At 44.1% G+C, this 22,058-nt stretch overlaps 2 protein-coding genes across 4 annotated transcripts in view; one reads left to right on the forward strand and one right to left on the reverse strand.

The window, feature by feature from the left end:
* Positions 1-4,190, reverse strand: part of NUBP2 (nucleotide binding protein 2) — a 38,694-nt gene extending 34,504 nt beyond the window's left edge. Inside the window, exon 1 of the mRNA XM_044657351.1 lies at positions 3,864-4,190. Coding sequence (XP_044513286.1) covers positions 3,864-3,879 — 16 coding nt within the window. The 5' untranslated portion in view covers positions 3,880-4,190. The remainder of the gene's footprint in view (positions 1-3,863) is intronic.
* SPSB3 (splA/ryanodine receptor domain and SOCS box containing 3) lies at positions 3,696-21,935 on the forward strand. Of its 3 annotated transcripts, none has more exons than XM_044657333.1 (7): positions 3,696-3,795; positions 11,980-12,120; positions 18,692-18,869; positions 19,748-19,935; positions 20,042-20,144; positions 20,470-20,595; positions 21,006-21,935. In XM_044657333.1, exons 2-7 carry the CDS (start codon positions 11,992-11,994, stop codon positions 21,338-21,340), a joined length of 1,059 nt encoding a protein of 352 aa, XP_044513268.1. In that variant the 5' UTR covers positions 3,696-3,795; positions 11,980-11,991; the 3' UTR covers positions 21,341-21,935. The 3 variants fall into 3 exon arrangements, with proteins under 3 accessions (XP_044513268.1, XP_044513260.1, XP_044513275.1); XM_044657325.1 differs by lacking the exon at positions 3,696-3,795 and adding an exon at positions 4,403-4,448; XM_044657340.1 differs by lacking the exons at positions 3,696-3,795; positions 20,470-20,595 and adding an exon at positions 4,417-4,448.
* Positions 21,936-22,058: the final 123 nt, after the last annotated feature.

The raw sequence follows: 22,058 nt of genomic DNA on the forward strand, positions 1-22,058 counted from the left end.
CCCCCCCCCCCCCCCAGCAAGGCTCTATTTGGGAGCAGTCCTAGTGTGCATGCTAGTAATAAGGTGTCTTTTATAACTTGCATTGTCTCTAGATCTCCATTCTTGGGTCACGATTCTGAACCCTAACAATTTTATGGATGAGGAAAGTGAGGAAAACAGGAAAATTTGTTCAAGATCACGAAGCTAGTGTTTGAATCTGGATTTGAACTTAGGTCTTCCTGACTCCAGGTCTGGTATTCTGATCACTGAGCCACCTAATGAAACCCTGGGTTTTTATAAGTACCTACTATATTATTAAGTATTGTCATCATCAGATTTGAGCAGTATTACCCAGAAAACCTTCATTTATATATATATATATATATATATATATAGCTTGGAATGTGGAAAGTGGATCTTCTGGAAGAAAAAGTTCTCCCAAACTGCCTGAAAAACAAGGCCTATCCCAGGTACTATTAATAAATGACACCCAAGTTAAAAATATTGAGATGTTGATTCAAGGACCAAGTTGGGCAATTTGTATACAATGAATTGACAAAGAATTCAGAGGGAAAATGTTTCCCAGAAGCAGATAACTAAAACCCAAATACAGGAATAAGAAAACTGTTATTTAAATGGGCATTGTGTAAATAGAATTAGATCAAGTCCATTCATAGTTAAAACTCTAGCCACCAGAGATAATGTCATCCCCACCTCCCTTAGTGGGGAGGGGAGATGAGTTACCCACACGTGACAATAAGTAACAAATCAGGGCAGTCCAAAACCAGTATTGAGGCTGCCATTTGTCCACTTGAATTAGAGGTGGACCCCCAGGAAGTGACGAAAGATGCTATCCTTCAAATATGATGGTAAACTTCCTGTGGAGGAGTTCTGGCTTTGAACTTGGTGCTGAAGGATCTCGGCTGAGACCTCAGGCAGCTTCCCCTCAGAATTATCATGTGGGTAAGTTAGGCTGACTTCCTTGGGCCTACCTTGGCATTTTCCAGAAGTTTTCTTTGCCTCTAATTGCTAAGGCCTTGTGGGCTAGTAGCCTAATTTAAACTCTGGTCCGCACCAGTGTCTGTCTGTCTCTCTCTTCTCTCTCCTCACCCTCTCCCTCTCCCTCCCCCTCCCCCTCTCTAGAATCTAGAGATCCCAAACTTGTGGCTTAGTGAGATCTGATGAACTCCAAGTTTTAGAAATAGCTTATAGGCTGGAGACCCCCAAAGCTTGTGCTTCCCTGTTCCCGTGAGAATCGACCCTGAAGGGAATCTCAGGCTAGCAGTTACAGACTGAATAATGGACCCCAGGGTAAATGCCAAATATGCTTTTGTCTTAGGTAGTCTTCCCCAAAAAGACCCTTTCCCAGGAAGACACACCTGGGCAGGGACCATCCTTTAGTATCCATTGCAGTTAGCAGCCCTTTCCCTTATACCCTAGCCTCTAGCTATGATTCCTTTCCCAAGCTTGATTGTAAATCCCATCCTTTCCAGTATAAATAATGTCAATCATCTCTCCCAGCCTCTGGATCTTCCTAAATGGTATATAAGTTCCCCAATTTCCTTTGTTCCTTGGAGTGGTCATCTAGCGGGGTGTCACTCCCAGGGGGTCAGGGAGCAGAGCGAGGCAGTGTTCAATCCTTGGACTCTGCATAAGGCACAGCTCTGCATAAAGAGGCCTAAGTAACCCTGTTCCCCCTTTCCCTTGATTAAAGAGTGGTTTTGACTATTTAATAGTTCTGTGTTTTATCTAAGTTAACAAATGGAGGTTCCCCATTGAGACCCGAAGTCCCAGCTGCCTGAGCCGCCCTGCTAACAAGGATCCCAAGATGTGAGGTACCCACACAGCCCATTTAGGGTTGAGTCAGGAGTCCGCTTAGCAGAGGGGCCAGGCAAGTGGCTCTTGGAGTAAAGGACTGGTCTTGTGTATTTGGGAGTGACCCACTCTTTAATTAAGGAGGGGTTTTAGGCGATGGTCCGTAGATGTACGGAGAGTTGCAGAACCAGAACCAGCCCCGGGGTGTCTGGATATTGAGGCACAGTAAATCTGTGGCCCCAAGAGGTGGAAGCAGCCAGAGCCAGCAGCCTGAAGAACCATCTAATGATACCGCCTAGAGTTAAATGTAAATATGTGGCAAAAGGTCCCAAGGTGAATGGGCCAAAATGAAGTCTAGTTTAACCCACTACAAGCTGAATAAGGGATCCTAGGGTAAAAGCTAAGTGACTCTATATGCAGTAGGCAGCAGGTCCGTCTTGTAAGCTGAAGGTCCTGAGTTCGATCACTGAAAGGGGGATGTGGTACAATGGGAGAAGCTTGTAAAGCAAAAGAATCACTTAGCTTTTACCCTAGGGTCCCTTATTCAGTCTGCAACTGCTAGCCTGAGATTCCCTTCAGAGTGGATTCTCACGGGAACAGGGAACAAGCACAAGCTTTAGGGGTCTCCAACCTACAAGCAATTCTTAAAACTTGGGGTTCATCAGATCTCACAAGTTTGGGGTCTCTGGATTCCACCTCAACAATTCCAAGACTAACCATTACAAGACTGACCGTAAGGGTTTAAAAAAAAAGAATCAAAGGAAAGAGGCAGATAGGTGGTTCAGTGTATAAGAGAGCAGCCAAGCCTGAAGACAGAAGGCCCTGGGTTCAAATTTGACCTCAGACACTTCCTAGTCATTTGACCTTAGGTTAAGTCACTTAACCCTAATTGCCTAGCCCTTTCAGATCTAGGAATCATACTTAGTACTGATTCCAAAATAGAAGGTATGGGTTTAAAAAAAAATTAAGGAAAAGAGTAATAGGAAACAAAATCTTTCTCTCTGTAAAGAAGATAAAAAAAAAATCTTCCAGTAGTTTATCTGAAAATTTTTCATTGGTAAGGAAACTTCCTATGTAAGCCGGCAGCAACTATGGTAAAACTGTTAAGTACTCAAAAAAGGTCTCAATCCCAAGGGAACTGAATTGCAGTGAGGGTGGTTATCCCTCCTCCCCCCAGATTGAGGGAGAAAGGGGGAGAAGAGAAAGGGATTTTGACAGGAGTGGGGTAGAGGAAACCCAGGAATCTACAATGACAGCAGAGACGTATCACCTAGGGGGTGCTGGAGGGATGGAAGGGACTAGAGTTGAGGTGGGAATGTCATTTAGGGGGGCCGGGATGTAGTCAATCGAAGAGTGTGCTGGAGTGTATGTTAAGAGTGTGTGCTTGTATAGTGATAGGAAGATAGGAATTGTCTTTTGCAGCCCTATCGCTTAGCTTAGTGCCTGTCATGAAAAAGGTGCTAAATAAATGCTTAATTAGAGCTGGGGGTCCAGCGTTACTGCAGGAGGTGTTTCCCTGGGCTGGAGTGTAGAGAGGAAGTTGGACTGGAGTGAGATGAAGGGTCCACTCATGGAAAGCAGGGTTGATGGAAGTGGGAGGGTCGTCCTGGGCTAACAAAACGAAGGAGAGAGGCCAATTAATGTAAACAGGCAGGACCAGCGATGCGGAGTTGGAAAAGACTCAAAGTGACAGGATTTGGAGGTTTGAGGCGGTCTCCACCCCCACCCCCCCCAATCCCGTCCGGTCACACGGGCGCTAAATTGAGTGAGTCCCACCCCCTCTGTCTCAGCTCACGCGAGGCCTGCAAGCCTGGAGCCCTCTCGACTCCACCCCTGGATGGCAAGAGGAAGAACCCTCACCGCCTGCGGGAGGGAAACTTCTCGCGCATGCCCAGGTACTCAAGCAGAGTGAGCCGCCCACTTCCAGGGGGCGACTAGTCCATCTGGTTTCCCCAGACCCGCCCCGATTCCGGACTGCCAAAGTGATTTCCACCTTTCAAGGTAAGAGGTTTGGGACGGCGAATCTCGGGAGAGAGGCTCTCGGAGGAGCTCCTCCTGAACTCACTCACCCTGTGCGGCCTCCATTCTGCCGGGCGCTACTTCACGTCACAACTTCCGCCTCCATCTGCGTACACACACCCCTTCCCTTCTCCCGCCTAGAGTGAGAGACCTTTCATCCAATCCGAAGCAACATCTCTTCCCTTCTCCCTCCCCTTTGTCCTTGTCCTCTTTTCTTAACCAATCATATCTCCGAAGGCGTGCCTACCACCCGCCCCCGCGACTCCTGGGAAATGGAGGTGGGCTTTCTTCTAAATCCTAAAAATTGGCTACTTTTCCAATTGCTGGTCCTTGGGCCAATGTGCGTGGTAGACTTGGCTCTGTATTACTCCGATTTCTCCAATGGGAACGCGGGTTAACGATTGACAGAATATTTAGCCAGTGGCCCTGTGAGTCCCTCCCTTCTCCCGTTCCCCGGAGTGTGACTCATCCGAAGGAGATGGCGATCGAGGCCTGACTCTCCTTCACCCAGACGAAGGACCAATGGGGTGATGGGGGCGGGACTCGGGGGAGGAGATTGTTTACGTCTCGCTCGGGAGGGGAAAGTAGGTCAGAGCGCGGGGCTGAATCGGAGCGCGGCGGTGGCGGCGCCTGAGGTAAGATCGGCGCGTCCTGGGGTGGGGCCCCGGTGGCTCCACGGTCCCCGTGCGTCCCTTGTCCCTTGACCCGTCAGCGCGGGGTCCCTTTGCGCTTCCTGCCCTGCCTGCCCCACAGTCCTCTCTTTCCTGACCTCCTTGATCTTCGCCCAGCCTGCGGCGCTTCCTCTTGGGAGTGGACTGAACGGCTTGCACCGCTCAGTAGGCGGGGGTGCCAGCGGTTGGTGCGGGTGGGCCCTGGGGTTGGCGGGGTAGGGCGGAGACCGGGCCCTGGACACTCCCGGTTCTACTGTGGCCCACTGGGCTACCGGCGTGGGGCAGAGCCGAAAGGAGAAAGCGAGAAGAGCCGGCCCCGACCCTGTCCTGTGTGGAGAGAAGCTCCTCCGGGCTCCAGCTCAGTCGGAGCCGACCCAACGGGGAAGCAGAGTCTCGTGGTCGGCTCCTGTTGGTTGGTTGGAGCCTGGGAACTTGGAGGGGAAATTTCCCTGGGCCGGGCAAAGCAGGCCCGGGCCGCGCCGGCCTGGCCTTGGGCGGAGAGAGGCGGGGGCGCTGCCTGGCCCTCTGCATATGCGCGTGTCCAGGCCCGGGGGGCCCCCAGCACGACCAGGGCCATCCAGACCCGCCTTCCCGTTCCGTCCTCCCTGGTGCCCAGGAGCTCCCGGAAGATCGGCCGGCGGGCCCGGGAGTTCCTGCTGTCTTTTGTTCCCACTTCTTGGGTCCCTGGACTGGGGGCTGAAGCTGTCCTGCTGCTGTTGCCGCGGGTTTCCTGACCACCTCTTCTGAGCCTCGGAGCTACTTCTGGATCTAGTCTTGTGGGTTTGGTCTCAGAATCCTGGCATGGCCCACAGACAGCCCCCGAGTCACTGCCACCTGGCACACATTTCTGAAGTTGTAGAGCCCAAAGTTTATGAGAGGCATGACCTGACCTGTGTACACCTTGGATCCAGCGTTGTCCTAGGATGTGGCTCTTAGGCAGGTAACTAATGTATGCGCGTGTGCATCCGGGAGGACAGAGTGCTATGTGAGGTCCTTGGGGTGCTAGCCTGAGAAGATCTTTTGTGACCCGGAGAATCCAGGTGGGCTTTTTGAAAATAGTCTTTGAGATGGACTTTAAAAGGTGGAGTAGATTAGAAATCTCCACCAACAACAGAGTCTTGGAAGCAGAAATTAATTGAATTTGAAGGTGGAGGGAGGGGAGACATTGAACCAAAACATTAAACTTAGGGATAACAAAATCAGGTCTCTGCTTAGAGAAGCGGTCTGAAGGCTGTGCCAAGGGTATAGGTGTGGAGTTCTAGCATCTTTCAGTTTTGCCTTCTAGATAGTTGCCCTCCTTTTTCAGAACTATTGCTGATGACTGGAAGAACTGATTATTCTAGCACTTAATATTACTTAGCTCGAGTTCCTCGGGGTAGGGTGAATTCTGAATCTCTTCTTGCAACTAGTTACTTTGACTCTGTCTCCTTTGATTCTTCTGTGATTGTTCTGTGATATTCTGAGAGCCTATGGGATGGAAGGGTGTAGTGGGGAAAAGTGCTAGATTAGTCTAGAGACTGGAGTTCAGATTCTGCTTCCAGCATTTATTAGCTGTTTGACAGGCCCCCCCCTCTCCCCCCGCAAGTCAATTAGAATCTCTTGTAGGGTTGATTATGGCTACCCTCAGGATCCTTAATCAAATAAGATAAATTTGAAGTCAGACCATGTGACCACTTTACCTCTCTGACTTGGCTCATTTGTAAAATGGGGCTCTAATTACCTTCTCAGTTGAGGAATGCATGTTTTAAAGTTTATAATGGAGAGGAAATCTGACATGTTTTCTTTGAAGTTAAGAAGGATGGGATCAGTATTGCATATTCATGATAGTTTTATCGGTTAACACTGAGGTGAGCAGGTTATGGGATATTATTTATTGGTGCAGACCAAATACTTTGGAGCCTGATTGATATAGATCCAAGTGACAATTTATTACCTTTTTAGAAAGGTCTTTATATGTATGCATATACCAGTCATTTTCTCCAGAAATCCTCCCTTGTAGCACAACAAAACAGTTATAAGGAACTTGCCTGTCCTTTTGTGCATCTTATTCAACATGCTCTACTACCACCTTTATTATAAAGGAAGTATGTTTTTACCATCTATTCTTTTATGACATTTCATTTAATCCTGCACTTTAGAAAGGTTGTTTGGTGAATTCGACCTTCAAAGTTTTTGAGTTTTGTTTCGTTGGGCTAAAGTTCTTCAGATGTTTGGCACCAATATAGTGAGCACCTGCAAACACCTCCCCAACACCCCTCCCTCCCCCCCCAAATTGGGGTAAACTGGCTTGGTCAGAGCAGTTGGAAGTTTCTGTGGTGTGTGACCAGTGTCCCTTAAGCTGGGCAAGATAGGGAGAGCCAGCCAAGGGAAAAAGAGATTTTTATGTTTTAGTATTGTTTTGGAATTTACATTAGTATAGAGAAGCTGTACACTTTTCCTAGCTCTGCTTGCTTTTTTTGCTTTGCCTTCATTCTCATTTCTCCAGGCAGGTAGGGGCAATGTATAGAGGACTAGATCTAAGTCCAGGTTCAAATACTGCCTCAGTTTCTTCAGTGAAATAGGGATAATAATAACTACCTCTCAGGGTTGTTGAAGATCAAATAATATGGTATTTGTAAAGTGCTTTGACCTTAAAACTATAAATGCTGGTTGCTCTTTTTCCCCCTAAGGCTTTCCTTATAAACCTCTTAATGGTTGGGTTTTCTAGAGACCAATGTAAGTCAGAAGATTGCCTAGCAAGATAATTGATGATTACTGAATTAGAGGAAGTTGTCTATGATTATAAGAGATATTTTAATACAGATGAAGTAAATGAATTGCCCTGAATTTTAGAAGTCTTTCCGTCTAAAGAATTAACACTAGTCATCCGAGATGACAGCTATGTGGCATAATAGTGCTGCACCTGAAGTCAAGATGACTCATTTTCTTGAGTTCAAATCTAGCCTCAGACAATTAATAACTCTGTGACCCATGGCAAGCCAATCCTGTTTGCCTCAGTTTCCTCATTTGTAAAATGAGCTGGAGAAGGAAATGGAATCAAAAGTGTCTGACATGGCTGAAAAACAACTACACAAAAAATGCTGGATATTCCTAGAGACACTGCCAGTTTCCTTAATCAGCTATTAAAAGTTGTCATATTCTGTGATGAACTTAATTAATTAGGTCACAGTTTATTTTAGATTATATTTTAGATTTAGTTATATTTTAGATTTTTCTCCTGATTGAGATATTACAAAGTGGAGCTTTTAAGTGCCAATTTTGCAAGTGAAAAGAAACACTAACCCCTTCTCAATCAATCCTTGACCTCTACTTTAGGAGAGTTCTCCCAGTTTAGTGGTTTAGACAATATGCAAACAACCCTGTATAAACAAGAAAATTGGAATAATCTTAGAGGAAAGGCACCAGCATTAAAGGGAGATTGGGAGAAACTTGCAGAAGATGCGATTTTAGCAGGGAAATGAAGGAGGAGGCCGGGAAGAGGAAAGAGGGAGAGAATTTCACTGAATAATAGTGTATGTAGAAGAGAAGTAAGGTATAAAAAAGAGTAAGGACAACAACAAAATAAAAGGAAAGGCAGGAAGAAGCCAGTTGTGAAAATTACTTAGCACCTGTCTGGAACATAGGTACTTAATAAATGTTGACTGACTAGACTGACTAAAATTTAGCCATAGGATTTCATATTTAAACCTGGAAGTAATGTGAGCCCTTGGAGTTTTTAATAAGGCCCTAGAGATGCCAAGGAGCTTTGTCTTAAGATCATAACTAGTAAAAGACAAACCTAGGATTTTGAGGCTATGCCTTTACCTCCAAATTTGGTGTTCTTTCCAAGTGACCCTATATCATGGCAAAATAGCTTGCTCATGGGCATGAAAGTTAGTTATTAAACCCAGGATTTGAACAAGTCTCACCTTACTTTGTTGTCTAACATAAGTGCATTCACTTCCTTTACAATACTTTCTTATGTTTGTGATGGGGAGTCTCCATACTACCTCCCAGCTCTGATAACTCTGATTCTGTCTTCCTGTGGTGGTTCTGGCTGCCTAGATGAGTTTTGTGCTTAATATATTCTCCTTGTTTCCTTTCGGGTATCATTTCTCTCAACATACTTCACATTGTTTTTAAACTTTAGGAAGCTATCCAATGGATCCAATACTGTGGGTTGAAGTCAGGGTATTATTTTCCCTATTTCTGGCTTTTAACCTAGATAAATCCTGGAACCTCTTCTACTTTTTTTTATTCTATCTTCTCCCTTTTAATGTTGGAATGGATGGACTGGGAGGGTAATACAAGTTCTGGGTATTTTATTCTGTTATCCTTTGAGTAAAAATAAAATAGTGTACATAGTGCACCTGCTCTGTGTGTCCCCTCAGCACCTGAATTAATGCTGTGTCAGGATGAAGGCCAGGGCAGAAACACCATGCTTTCATTACCTGATGTCTCAACTCTTCAGTGAAACACTCATGACTCCTTGTTGTATTTGGTTCAACAATTAATGTAACTGCTGACATAAGAACCTCAGTTTGAATTTGTAGTTTGAAGCTGTGGCCAAAATACTTCCCTGTTTATTTATATGGCAACTTTACACCTGCCCGCGACTAGAGAAGAAAATGACACTGCCCTTCACCTTGTTTCCTTTAAGTGAGCTATGTAAATACTAGCTATTTATCTTCCTTTTCCTTTGTAAACCCAGGTTCTAGGGCACTGATGGCAAACCTTTTAGAGACTGCGTGCCATGCCCCACTTCCTTCTCCCCACCCCAGGGAGATAAGTACTTCCATTGGGCTGCTGGGCAGAGGGGCAGGCAAAGTCGTCCCTGTCTTTCTAATAATGAACTCTGATGAGGGGCAGCATAGGTTCACCATCAGGGTTCTACGGAATAGAGCTTAGCAAGGAAGGCCAGTGCAGTGCTAGATAGAGTTATAGTTCTAGAGGTGGTAGTTTCTGGATCAGTGAAGCAATAGCCATTCTTTTTATTACCACAGACTACTTGTTACTTATGGGTCAGGTTTCTACTATAGCTTCCAGTAGTTAGACCGGCACAACAGTCTATGGTAAGGCTTAGGGATGTTACGATTAAAAATGATAAAGACTGATATAAATATATAAATTAGTATTTTAATTAAAGCCATGCTGATAGAGATAAATCATTAGACCACGCGCCAATAAGAATTCAAAACTGCCGCCTCCTCCATTATTATTACCTCTCCTCTCTTCCCTGCCTGCTAGCCAAAGAGTAGCTAAAGAGGGCTTACTTTCGATTCTCCTCCCATTTAAACTGTTGCTCTGCGTGGTGACGCAGGCATTCCTATGCCCAAAGAACCAGAAACTGAAACCCGTTTGACCCCGGGAAATGTAGTTTGATAGTTCCCATGTGTTCATAGAAAATATATATGTATATATATATACTTTTAAATGGCATTTCCCAAATTTCAATTAACAGGGAGATAGTAAGCTCTTTGTTGGACTTCATAGTTCAGAATGGCATCTTAGGAGTTGCCTATGTTTGAGCAGAGGAGTGTGGAGAGGGGAAGAGCTTATGGTATAAATGGGAAATATTGTTATTATCACCATGGTTCCAGGCATTTCTGGAAGTGGTGAGTAAAAAGAATTACACTTTGGTAAGGAAGTTGGGAAGGCATTTTCAGTTTCCTTTCTATGTGCCATGTCCTCCCTTTTAGAAGCCAAGAAGTCCTTAAGTCTTGGCCTTAGATCACAAATAGAAATGAGCAGAGGAAGGAGTTAAGACTGGGCTCTTCAAAAGCATCTGTCTTGGGGCAGCTGGGTAGCTCAGTGGATTGAGAGCCATGCCTAGAGACCGGAGGTCCTAGGTTCAAATCCGGCCTCAGATACTTCCCAGCTGGGTGACCCTGGGCAAGTCCCTTGACCCCCATTGCCTACCCATACCACTCTTCCACCTATAAGTCAATACACAGAAGTTAAGGGTTTAAAATTTAAAAAAAAAAAAAAAGCATCTGTCTTGTTCAGTTCTCTGCTAAAGATTGTGTGAGATAATTAAATATAGCCCTTGCCTCAATGGGGCTTCTATTCTAGGTGGGTAGGAAGTAATGTTAATAAATGAAAGCAGTACAAAGTTCTATGAGATGAGGAACATAACTCATCTCCGGACCTATGGTACTTGATGGTTCTATAGCAGTGGTTCCCAAACTTTTTTGGCCTACAGCCCCCTTTCCAGAAAAAATTACTTAGTGCCCCCTGGAAGTTATGAAACTATTTATTGAACTCAGAATAGAATGAAATACAAAAAAAGTGTGGCCATCACTGTCCTCCTAGATCGCTGCAGCACCCACCAGGGGGCGGTAGCTCCCACTTTGGGAATCTGTTCTATAGCATCTTGAATTCATCTCATTTCAACCTCATAACCACCTTCTAAGGTAGGGAATGCAGGTTCTTCCATTTGACAAATGACAAAACAGGCTCAGAGAAGTTAGTGACTTTCCTGAGGTCACGTGGCTGTTAAGTTTTGATTGTGGGGGGTCAAACCCATCTTTCAGCATTCAGATTCATTCTGCTTCTTTCACATGTAACAGTGTGAGTCCTCAACACCTTTAAACTGTACTATAGGAATTGCTGTACATTTTACAGATGAGTAAATTGAAACCCAAGTCGGTTTTGTAGGATTAAAAGCCAGGTTTCTCCTGACTTGAAAGCCAGCTGGAGAGTTCTTGGCTGGAAAACAGGTGGTCAAGATTTAGAGACTCCAGAACATACTGGCTATCTGCATGAGCTCTGGCTATGTACTTGACTACAATTGAAGACCACCAAGATTTCAAGGATCCAAGATCTACTAATGATTAGAATCATAAAGATCATAAGATTTAGAGGTAGATGGGAACTTAGAAATCACTGGAGAGAACACTGAGGCTAAGAGAAAGGAAATTACTTGAGCTTCGGGTCCCACAGTTGGTAAGTGATAGTCAGGTTTTGAATATACTTCTTCTGACTCTGGATTCAGAGGTCTTTTAAATTACTTTCTTGATGATGCAAGAGGTTGAGAATTAGAGGATATTGGGGAGGGAAGTATCCCTGTCAGACAAGAAGATCCACGATTGGCAGGACTGGGAGCAGGAAAATCCCTTGTGATGCTGTGGCTGAAGGCATGCCTAAGGGTGTGGCATTCATGCTAAATGGGAAGAGTCTGCTGCTACTGGCTGAATTAGTCTCTAGAATGAGTGAGTACTGGAGAAGGGATGTTGGCTTTGGTTGTGACCCCTCAATAGTTTCTGGATGATGGTAGAGTAGTTAGATGCCAAAGAAGATAGCTCTGTGCTTCTAATAACCTATTGCCTAGGCCCAAGAGCTATCAAGAAACTACACTTTGGAGTCAACCTGGCCATTGGGTAGTCTGGTTATGAACTGCTGTCCCAGCTGAGAGGAACTCATGGGCAATTTTTATTGCTGAAGGATGAATTCTGAAGGATCCTCCCTTATTGAAGGTTTCATCTTACCCCTTGTTTGTTTCTGTCTTTTATTCCAGATCTTCTCCACCATGGCCCGACGCACCCGCAGCAGCCGGGCCTGGCATTTTGTTCTGAGCGGGGCCCGCCGGGAGGCAGATGCCCGAGCTGTGGCTTTGGCCTCTGGCACCACCAACTGGGGCTATGATTCTGATGGACAGGTGGGTCTCTGCTTCCTTCACAAGAAGAGTTTATAATAACCAGGGTATTTTTAGCTCTGGTTGGAGTATGTTCAAGAAGAAGGTGTCTAAGGAAGTCAGCTATAGGCTTTAGTCTACTTGGAGAGTTGGATCAGAGGAGAGTACAGGACCAGATTCTCTAATTATCCTTCAGGTATTCATTATTCTACAAGGACCCTCAAAAGCTGGCCTAATTGTATTTAAAAAGGCAAAAATCTTAGCTTTGAATTAGCAAAAGAACAGACTTGATTTGACCCTAGCATCTGGCCCCCTGTTAAATAGCCCAAGATGCTTTGTTTCAGAGAGGAAATGCAAGTACTTTTTTTCTGTGTGCTTTTGTAGGGGAAATGAATGAGGAATGGAGTTTTCTTGTTTAGAAATAATGGTTTTTCCCCACTTTTTTATCCTTAAAATGTTTTATTGTTTTTGCATACTAGTATTTATTTACCTATTTTCTTTGCTCTATAACACTTCATAGAAATCTTTTTATGTTTCTTTGAATTCTTCATAGAAATGAGTGATTCTTAAAGACCAGTATTCCTAATCTAAGTCATTAAGGACAAACTTGGGGAGAAATGGTTCAAGGAAATGGAATTGAACTAGAGGAAAAATTTGAGGGTGTTGGGTGCCCTGTTTAAGCTATCTGGGGATTTTGCAGTAAAATACATTTGAGTGATAGAAGCCACAAATGTTGCTAGCCTTGATCTGTTTTAATATCTATATCCCTGTCTTTCTAGGAGTAAGAAAAGGGGGGTGGGAGGGAGCTCTGGGTCTATAATTAAGGTCTTGCTTTTTTGTTTTGATGTTTTCACCTAGAACCCTTTCTAAAGTATTGTTAGATTTCTATAATGTGTGTTCTTTCTGGGTAGGATGCCCACAGAGGGCAGCTCTGTGTTAGGTATGTCTACATTGCTTATTGCCTGTGCCTGGTGTGTTCCTAACCTTAGTGGTTCATGCCTCATCTCTGTAGGCCTAAAGGACATATATGTAGGACCCTTCTTAAGGCAGGGAATAGAAAATTAAGTCCCTGAGATTCTCCTGGGGGAGAGGAGGGCAGTTTGTGGGCATTAGGAGGGAAAAATGAGGGTAAACTGATTTTTTTCCCAGTTAAAATGTTATAGTTGAGCTATATGCTAGGCTTACATTCAAATACCAGTAAGTTGAGGGCAAAGAAGTGTTTTCCATTCTTCTCCATATAGTTGTCAAATGGCATTATTAAGGCCCTTAGCTGAATATGAGTCGGTAAGGCTGCAGCATGGCTGTAACATGCTCAGCTGCCTTTTGAGTATTGTGTGTAGGCCGCCACCAGGCCATGGTCCTTGCTCTCATGTTACTGGTGAGAACTTGGCCAGAGTTCTATGCACAGGTTTACAGTTTGACTCTTTAAGAGAAGGGAGTAGGAAGTGGAAACCCCCAATTGTGATATAAAAAAATAAATGTAACTGAACCAAAGAATGAAAAAAAGTTTCTTTCTTCACTTGAGTTCTGAGAGCAAAACTAGAATTATGGGGTGGGGGGAGCCGATTGGTCCCTCAGAAGCATGGCCACTAAGATTTAGGGGAAACATCAAGTCTATAATGACTGGTACTGAAGCTACTGGAATAGCTCCTTGTCAAAAGCTTATACAACTTTTGGAGATCCACTGAAGGGACTAGTGAAGAGTAGGAATTAATGCTGAGGTAGTGAGCAAGACCATATTAATCTGACGCCTCCTTCCCATAACCTTGTTTCTGTCTGAATCAAAGCTGTAGTAAATCCAAAAAAGGTTTTTTCCCTCAGATTCAGTTTCCTTCCACTTGCTTAAAAATTTTTTTGTTCATGCTGATGTCTCTACATTGTTACCATTTCTGGGGATAGTCAGGAAATAAAACACCTCACAATAGATCAGGCTCTTCCCTATGACAAAGAATAGCAATTAAGAAAAAATACCTGACATGCCAACTACATCTGATTATGTAAACAAAAAGGAAGAAGGTTTGATTTTTGGGATTTCCATTAGTCTTCCAGTTGTTTTGAATTTGACTTCCTTTTAGTGACTTTTAAAATTATGTTGTTGTAGTTGGTCATTGTGTATTGTCCTTTTGTTTCTGCTTATTGTGTCCATCTTGCGGCCTAGCCTACATTCCTGTACCCAGTTCCACTTCTCATTGGCTAGTAGCCATGAGAAATTCACCCTTGTGTTTGTTTCATCATAGGAAATGAGACTAATTATGTAGTGTTTCATAAGGGGAGCGTGGGTTATGTTTGTTGACAATGTAGCTTAGAAATTTCAGATATTTATTTGTTGCAGTTGTTAGCACATACATTCAGATTGCTATTTTTACCTGTCATCTAATGGTCTACATACCTTTCATGTCCTGCCTTCAGGAGTTGATGCAAAACAGATTCCTCCCTTATCCTTTGTCTTGGAGGGACTCCAAGAACCTTGGCTTACATTCATTCATTCAGAGCCTCGCCCTTCTCCTTAGCACTTAGCCCATATTGGGGATCTTGATAAGTTGTAGATTAACACATGATTTTGCTGGGCATTAAACTTGAGCTAGGTGGCTGTGAGAATGCCTCTCCCCAGGCTCCAAATTGGGATATATTAGGAATTTTTAGACAAGAGTTCCACTTAGACAGTTGGCAACCTTCCTTGAGAACCCTCAATATTGGTTCTAAAGGCCCAAAGTTACATGATCTTTTAAATATCTCTGACTTTTCCTCATTGAGAGAAATTCAATAGCTCTTTAATTTCTATTACATTTAGCCATCCCCTGTAGCAAGTTTAAAAAACTGAAACCACCATTCAGGAAAACTAACCAACACAGAAGTTTGTTTTGACAGCACATATAGTGTTCTGTACAAATAGCCTCCATCTCTGTAAAGAAGGGACTGAGAGCCCTGCCTTATTGTTTTAAACAATCAAGAACAAAGATCCTTGGAAAGACAGTGGATCTTTGGCTTCTGTGAAATGGTAAATCTTTATTTCCTTGAGAGGCTCATTTTAATCCCATGTGCTAGGGTTTGGTAGAGTCAAAGAATTCCAAAATAAGAGCAGCTGGGTATAAGAAATGAGATCCTAGCTGAGAAGACATCTAGAGCTTTGAAGTTTTTAAAGCATTTTATAAACTCTTTTATCTGATCCTTATCACAACCCTGGGAAGTTCAGTACTATTATTGTTTCCATTTTACAGTTGAGGAAACTGAGGCAGACAGGTTAAATGACTTGCCTAAGGTCACACAGCTTGTAAATGTCTTTGAATTTAGGTCTTCTTGACTCCTGGCCCAGGGCTGTATCTGCTGTACTACCTAATGTCTTTCTTCTAAGATTAGCTCCATTTTATCTGGGGTCTTATATATAAACATGGCTAGTTGTTTGCATGTTGTATCCCTTGGTAAAATGTGAGTTTCAGTCTTTGTATTCCCAGTTTAGATATTTTTAAAAATGATTGTTGGTGCCCTTTGCTATTCATTCTGCCCTCAGGACTGGGGGGGGTGGGGGTGGGAAGGCAATCCCTTTTTCTTTCACATCCCAGTCCTTCAAGTACAGCCATCATTTCTCCAAGTCTTTTCTCCTGGCTAGGCATCCCTAGTTTCTCTAACCAAGCCTCACATGGCATGATCTTGAGTATGTAATGATGGACTGATAGTATTAAGTGTTAGAAGTTCTAAGTGGTAAGTGTCAGGGCATATTTGGAAGTGTGATGTAAAAACAAAGACATCCATAAATTTGAAACAAAACAAGAAAATCCAGTGATGGTACTTACTGTTTACAGTAACTGACCACTGATACCAGCTAGTTTGTCTATATCAGATTGCAGAATAGTCTTGGCTCCTCATCGGCTAGCTGTGTGATCAATCTTATGCACAAATCACAATTTTTCTGAGTCTCAATTTCCTCATCTTTAAGATATGGATAGTCCCTTTTTTGTCAGGAAGATAAATAATATTTGTATTATTGTCAGATAGGATTGATATGAAGGTGCTTTTAAAAATTGCACTATTATGTAAATATGAGCTATAGTTATTGGGAAGACAACTATTGGGAGACATCTGAGAAAAACATCTCAGCACATTTTTTCGAAGCCTCATTTGGGAAGAAAGGCTAATTTCGCATTAAATTTAATGTTTCATGAGCAGTTTTTTTCTTCATCTGTAATATGGGGATGGACTTGATGTTTTCTGAAGTCTCTTCTTACTCTGGGTCTATAAACCTGAGACAAATGAGTTCTCTGAATCTTGTTATCCCATCCTCCACTAGGTAATTTGGTGGTCAATAGCGGTTTCCTGGTCTAAGGGTCAACAGCAAGGCAGCATCTTGGCCTTTTTGACAGCAAAAGTGCTGCTAACTTCTGGCATTGATTTTGGGCTGTTGGTGGAGTTCTGTTTTTCTCAATCTCTTTATTATAACCTCAGCCAGAACTTTTCCCAAAGCATCTGGAGCCACATGTTGCATGGAGCATTTGCACTTTTTCTGGGTGTGGGAGCTCTGTTGTCTGGGATGCCTTTTCCCCTTTTCAATGGCAGCTCTTTAAGCAATGAGATTAGATAATGAATTTGGGTGATAAGGCCATTTAGAACTCCAAGAGGTAAGGAAGGAATAGAAACCAGAATGAAGAGTTTCTGGAGGAGAAGGATAGATGTTAGGAAGTGAAGAGAGGTGAGCAGAGTAAAGGAAAAATAAATTCTGGCTCTGGGAGGAATTGTTTTTTCCCAGTGGCCTTTACTTTGACAGACTGATGTGGATTATAGTACCACCTATGCTGTGGTTTTGTGAATTGCTATGATTTAAAAACATTTATCACTTTGGACCCCTAATCCTGAAGATGAGCTTTTCTTTCCACACTTGACAGAGCTAGTTTGCTGCAATAGGCTTTAGGTTTCAATAGCCCAGGATTACCTTTATTCTGTGAAAAAGGTATTAGTGGAAGCTGTCTTGCATATATAATAAGTATTTTAATAAATAATATTTGGTTGAAGATTTTGTTGAGGCCATCTATTAAACTCCTTTGACTGGTCCAGATAACTTCCAAACTTGACCTCATTTTTGCCTCATAGTTGAGTTATATGTAGCTCCACATGGTCTGTCTTCCTGGTGTTTACCATTTGTGATTGGTGATTCAGATGACAGTCTCCTATCTTTCTCCCTATATTCTTATAGCCATTACTTTAGGCTAAGGTTATTGGATTTGAATTTGAAGAGACTTTAGAAATTACCTATTCAGCACCCTTTTACACGAATGAGAAAATGATACCCCCAGACGCCTTATATGGCATAAGTAGTGAGTAGCAGAAATGCTTTTTTGGGGAAGTCTTCTGATTTCAATTCTGTTGGAAAATCATGACTTGCCTCTAGCTTTTCAGGCAGCCACGTAGTTATGAGCTTTCCCAGCATCATAAAAACTGTGTGTGTGTGTGTGTGTGTGTGTGTGTGTGTGTGTGTGTGTGTGTGTGTGTGTAATTCCCTCCTCCCCCAACAAGAATTAGATTTCCCTGTTTCTCTCCTTCCCAGAGAACTTTAGCCTGACCCCTAAAGTAGGGACTTTTAGGTTGGGCTAACATGTCACTCTTGAAAATTGACTAGTAGGGAGCAAGAAATTGATGGTATGGCTATATAATCTCCTGGCTTTGCCCACTCAAGTTGTTTCTCAATTTTGCTGAGTCATGGAATGGACTCCTAGCATTTAGTGTCTTGGAATTTTGGGTTGTCAAGTACTCCTGATGCTACAGCCATAGATGTGATCAGAGGAGTACTCGGCTTAAGCAGGTGTCTTATGCTATCTATGTAATAGTTACTCAAGTAACTGCCTAAAATTCCATATAGCATCTCAGTGGTAATTACTGTTTCTAAATATTCAGGAACTATCCATTGGTTGGGGCAGAGCCCTGACTTCGTGAAGACCTTCAGTCCCACAGTAACATTCCTTTATTAAACTTATCTACCTTGTACTCACCCCAGTGAAGCAAGAGCAGTTAAATGGAATGGAAAACTGTTAGTTACTCGGTTTAAAGATTGGTCCAGCAGCTTAGAGTCTGTCCAAAAGTATAAGGCCATAGAGAACCTGTTTATTGACATTTATAATGGTCCATCAGTTCACCTTCTCAGGTAAGCTGTTGGGAGGTGGGCTTTCTTCAGCTGGGGCAGGCTCTACAGGGAATCTTGATACACCAAAAAGTATAGACACTCAAATGTATATATTAGACAAAGAGTGGGGAGAGTGGCGAAGGAATCTAGGTAATTTTGATTTTCTGTGTGGCATAGATTTGTGTTTATCCTGGGTGCCCCAAGATTCTTCACAAAGAGTTAGTACAGTGTTCTTGTCTCTCCTGTCTTAGCACCGAGTAGTAGTGATGGTAGCATTTTTTTTCCAAAGCTGCCTCCTCTTTATTTGCAACCCTTACTAGTTAAGGGTGGCTAAGTCCTCGCTAGTGGGGAGGGATCCTAACAATGGCTTTGTTGTCTTTAGTGCACTTTTTCTCATATCTTGTCCCTTTTGTGCCATCACTGGGGCCTGGGTTTTGTCCCAGTAGGACAGGCTATTGACCCTGCCCTTGGCTTTTTGTTTGACAGCATAGTGATTCGGATTCAGAGGCAGAGTTCCCCTCCCTGCCGCCCTCCATCCCAAGTGCTGTGCCTGTGACTGGAGAATCCTACTGCGACTGTGAGAGCCAAAGCGAAACTCCGTATTGTGCCAGTCTCCACACCAGCCATCGAAGCAGGGACTGCCAGTGTGGGGAGGAAGATGACTGTAAGGAGCCTCCGTGCTTCTGTGGGGACAGTCAATAGCTGAAACTAATTAGTCGTTACCCATTATTTTCTTAGGGCTGTTGGTCCTTTCTAAGGACTCAGGTAGCTAGCTGGCTCCTGGGTTTGGTATTGATGGCCTTTGGTTTCCATGCCAGCAGGGCTCATTTGGGAAAAGGCTGGTTTTGTAGAGGCCCCCTATTTTTTCCCCCTGGGAAAGATGTTCAAGGGTGGGATAAAGATGGGGACAATTAGCCTCTTATGAGAAAGTAGAGTGGTCAGGTTCAACACACCCTTTATTACTGATAAACAGGTTCAGTAACCAAAAGAGAACATAAAACTGAGGTTAAAAGCTAATTTTTAAGGTCATATAGTTTGTCCATGGGCCTGTAATATTTTTCTAGGTTGAGAATAAATAAGTCTGGAAAACTGATGGGAAGAATGTGTACACATCAGTAGCATAACAGGAGGCTTTTGCTTACCTAGCCACAGTCTGCTGTAACTAGCTAGATTCAGCTTAGCAAACATGAGGGGCTTCTCATTCAGCAGTGAGCATAAGCCTGCTTTAGCCTGTGATCTGCCCTGTGATCATTGTGCCTAGGACTCATCTTGTTCCAGTGTAGAAAACTGAATTAATGCTATTTTTTAACAATGGTAAATCAGGGGGAGGAACCCAAACACTTGTTTTCCTGAAGGAACATATATCCCCTGAAGGATTAGGTCTACTTTATCTTTGCCTTACTGGGCCTCTTCCTTGCCCTGTTAATCTTCCAAGTTGATTGTGTTCAGTAAGAACTTTAAGACAGAGAGAAATATTAGGTATGGAGTTGGGCCTGTTGTGGGGTTGGCTCCCTTTTGCAGCCTTTTCCTCCTCCAATACAGATTTTGACTGGGTGTGGGATGATCTGAACAAATCGACAGCCACTCTGCTAAGTTGTGACAACCGCAAAGTCAATTTCCACATGGAGTATAGTTGTGGCACTGCAGCCATACGGGGGAACAAGGAGCTATGTGAAGGCCAGCACTTTTGGGAGATAAAGATGACTTCTCCAGTCTATGGCACTGATATGGTACGTTTAGGGGAATCTAGGGGATACTCTTCTGGAGCAGAGGTCATGGACACAGATCACTTCTCATGGCCTTTTCTCCTTCCCTTCTCCCCACTGATTCTGGTAGATGGTTGGTATCGGGACATCAGATGTAAATCTGGACAAGTATCGCCACACATTTTGTAGCTTGCTGGGCAAGGATGAAGACAGCTGGGGCCTCTCCTACACAGGTGAGCATGTGAGGACTGATGGAAACATGAAGAAAAAGCTGTTTGTTAAGGCTCAGGGAGGAGAAAACTGGGCTGCTGCTTATTTTAGAAGACTTACTGGTGTTGGGGTTGGGGAGAGGCTCTTTGGGTATAAGTGACTGAAATCTCAGGATAGATAGACTGGAGGGGGAGAGGGGGTCAGATTATAGGAGAGACTGCTGTATCCCTCTAGCACTCAAAAGGCAGGGCTAGTAAAACTAGATTGTGTTAGAAGTCGAACCTATCTTATAGTAAACTACAAGATCCACCAAATCTAGTTTTCCCTGCTTTGGGGCTACTGTTTCAGGACTTCTCCATCACAAGGGTGACAAGATGAGCTTCTCATCACGGTTTGGCCAGGGCTCCATCATCGGGGTTCACCTAGACACTTGGCATGGGACACTGACCTTCTTCAAAAACAGGAAATGCATAGGTAAGGGTGGGAGCTGAAGGCCCGAGTTATAAAATAGAACGTCTTTAATGGGTCTGCCCAGAACATACTCCCAAGTCACGCTGCTGTTAGCTCTGAAGGCCTTAGCCAAGGACATGGCTAACTCTAGTACCGGAGTTGTAGATTTAGTCCCTGCAATAATCAGAGGAACCTGGAATCCTTGGAGCTCTACTACAAAGGCTGACCCAGGGTAAAAAAGGGGAGGGCCTTTCTGAGTCACCCTTATGGGGTGATCCTGTAGCCTGTCCCCATTCTCTCAGACACTTGGATCCTGGTCTGCTTCACCTTGAACTATATAGATTAGGCCTGGGCACCCTGCTGGTCCTACCCGTTTAGAGGAGAGAAGCCAGTGACTCCTCTGACACCTCCGTTCCCATCGTGTCTCCTGCCAGGAGTTGCTGCCACCAAACTGCAGAACAAGAAATTCTACCCCATGGTCTGCTCCACTGCCGCCAAAAGCAGCATGAAAGTGATCCGCTCCTGTGCCAGCCTCACTTCTCTGCAGTATCTGTGTTGCTACCGCCTGCGCCAACTGCTGCCTGACTCTGGGGACACACTGGAAGGATTGCCTCTGCCACCTGGCCTCAAGCAGGTGCTGCACAACAAACTGGGCTGGGTCCTGAGCATGAACTGTAGTCCCTTGCCATCACCATCACCTAAGGTGGCAGCGTGCTCAGGGAGCCCTGAGGCCAAGCCATGCCAGAGGAAGAGGTGTCGACGGACTTAACTTATTTTCCAATGAAAACTGCCATGTTGGGCTTGGGGTGGCTTCTCTTTCTTTTCCCTTTCCTCCAGGCACTCTTGGGACAACAGGGAAGGTTGGGAGGGGAGGTTGCCCATCCCCACTCTTGGGGCCAGCTCCACTGGTTTGAATTTGCCAAGATAGTCCCCTCATTCAGGATCTAGTTTAGGTCACGGTACCTTCTCCTCACCTGGACTGGAAGACTGTGCCATGAACCCAAGAGCATCAGCTTGGAAATAGATGATCACAGTAAGGCTCCTGGAGCCCTTATTTTGGACTTAGGCCAAGGGTCACTCCAGGTCCTCTTTAGGGTGGTGGAGACTGTGCTACTGCCTCCTTCTGGGGGACAGCTTATGATCACTCCTGCCCCAGGGAAGGTTGGATAATGCTGCAGCCCAGCCTCAGCTGAGAGGAGAAAAGTCTGGTTAATATTAATAATATGTGTCTTTGTTCCCTCCTCTATCCCTTGGGGCTTCAGATCTAGGATTTTTTTTAAACCTGCCTTGCATGTTGTCAGCTTCTGCTCCTGTATCAGATTGTATCAAATCACTGTAATAAAGTAAAAATAGTTTATATTGAATTATAGATGCTACAAAAGTAAATGGGCCCAGGTTTAGGAGTTGGGGTGGTTGTATGATGTTTGAGGGGTGAGGATGAAGGGGTGGTTGTCTTTCTGTGCAAGTTCAGGTATCTGTCTTCACTG

Source organism: Gracilinanus agilis, chromosome 1, assembly GCF_016433145.1.
Source record: "Gracilinanus agilis isolate LMUSP501 chromosome 1, AgileGrace, whole genome shotgun sequence".
NCBI classification, from domain to species: Eukaryota; Metazoa; Chordata; class Mammalia; order Didelphimorphia; family Didelphidae; genus Gracilinanus; species Gracilinanus agilis.

Excerpts from the sequence above, each read along its gene's own strand:
- SPSB3 (XM_044657333.1), top strand. The coding sequence starts at position 11,992 with ATGGCCCGACGCACCCGCAGCAGCCGGGCCTGGCATTTTGTTCTGAGC. Across the intron at positions 19,936-20,041 it reads CAGTCTATGGCACTGATATG|ATGGTTGGTATCGGGACATC; the intron begins GTACGTTTAGGG and ends TGATTCTGGTAG. Across the intron at positions 20,596-21,005 it reads CAAAAACAGGAAATGCATAG|GAGTTGCTGCCACCAAACTG; the intron begins GTAAGGGTGGGA and ends GTCTCCTGCCAG.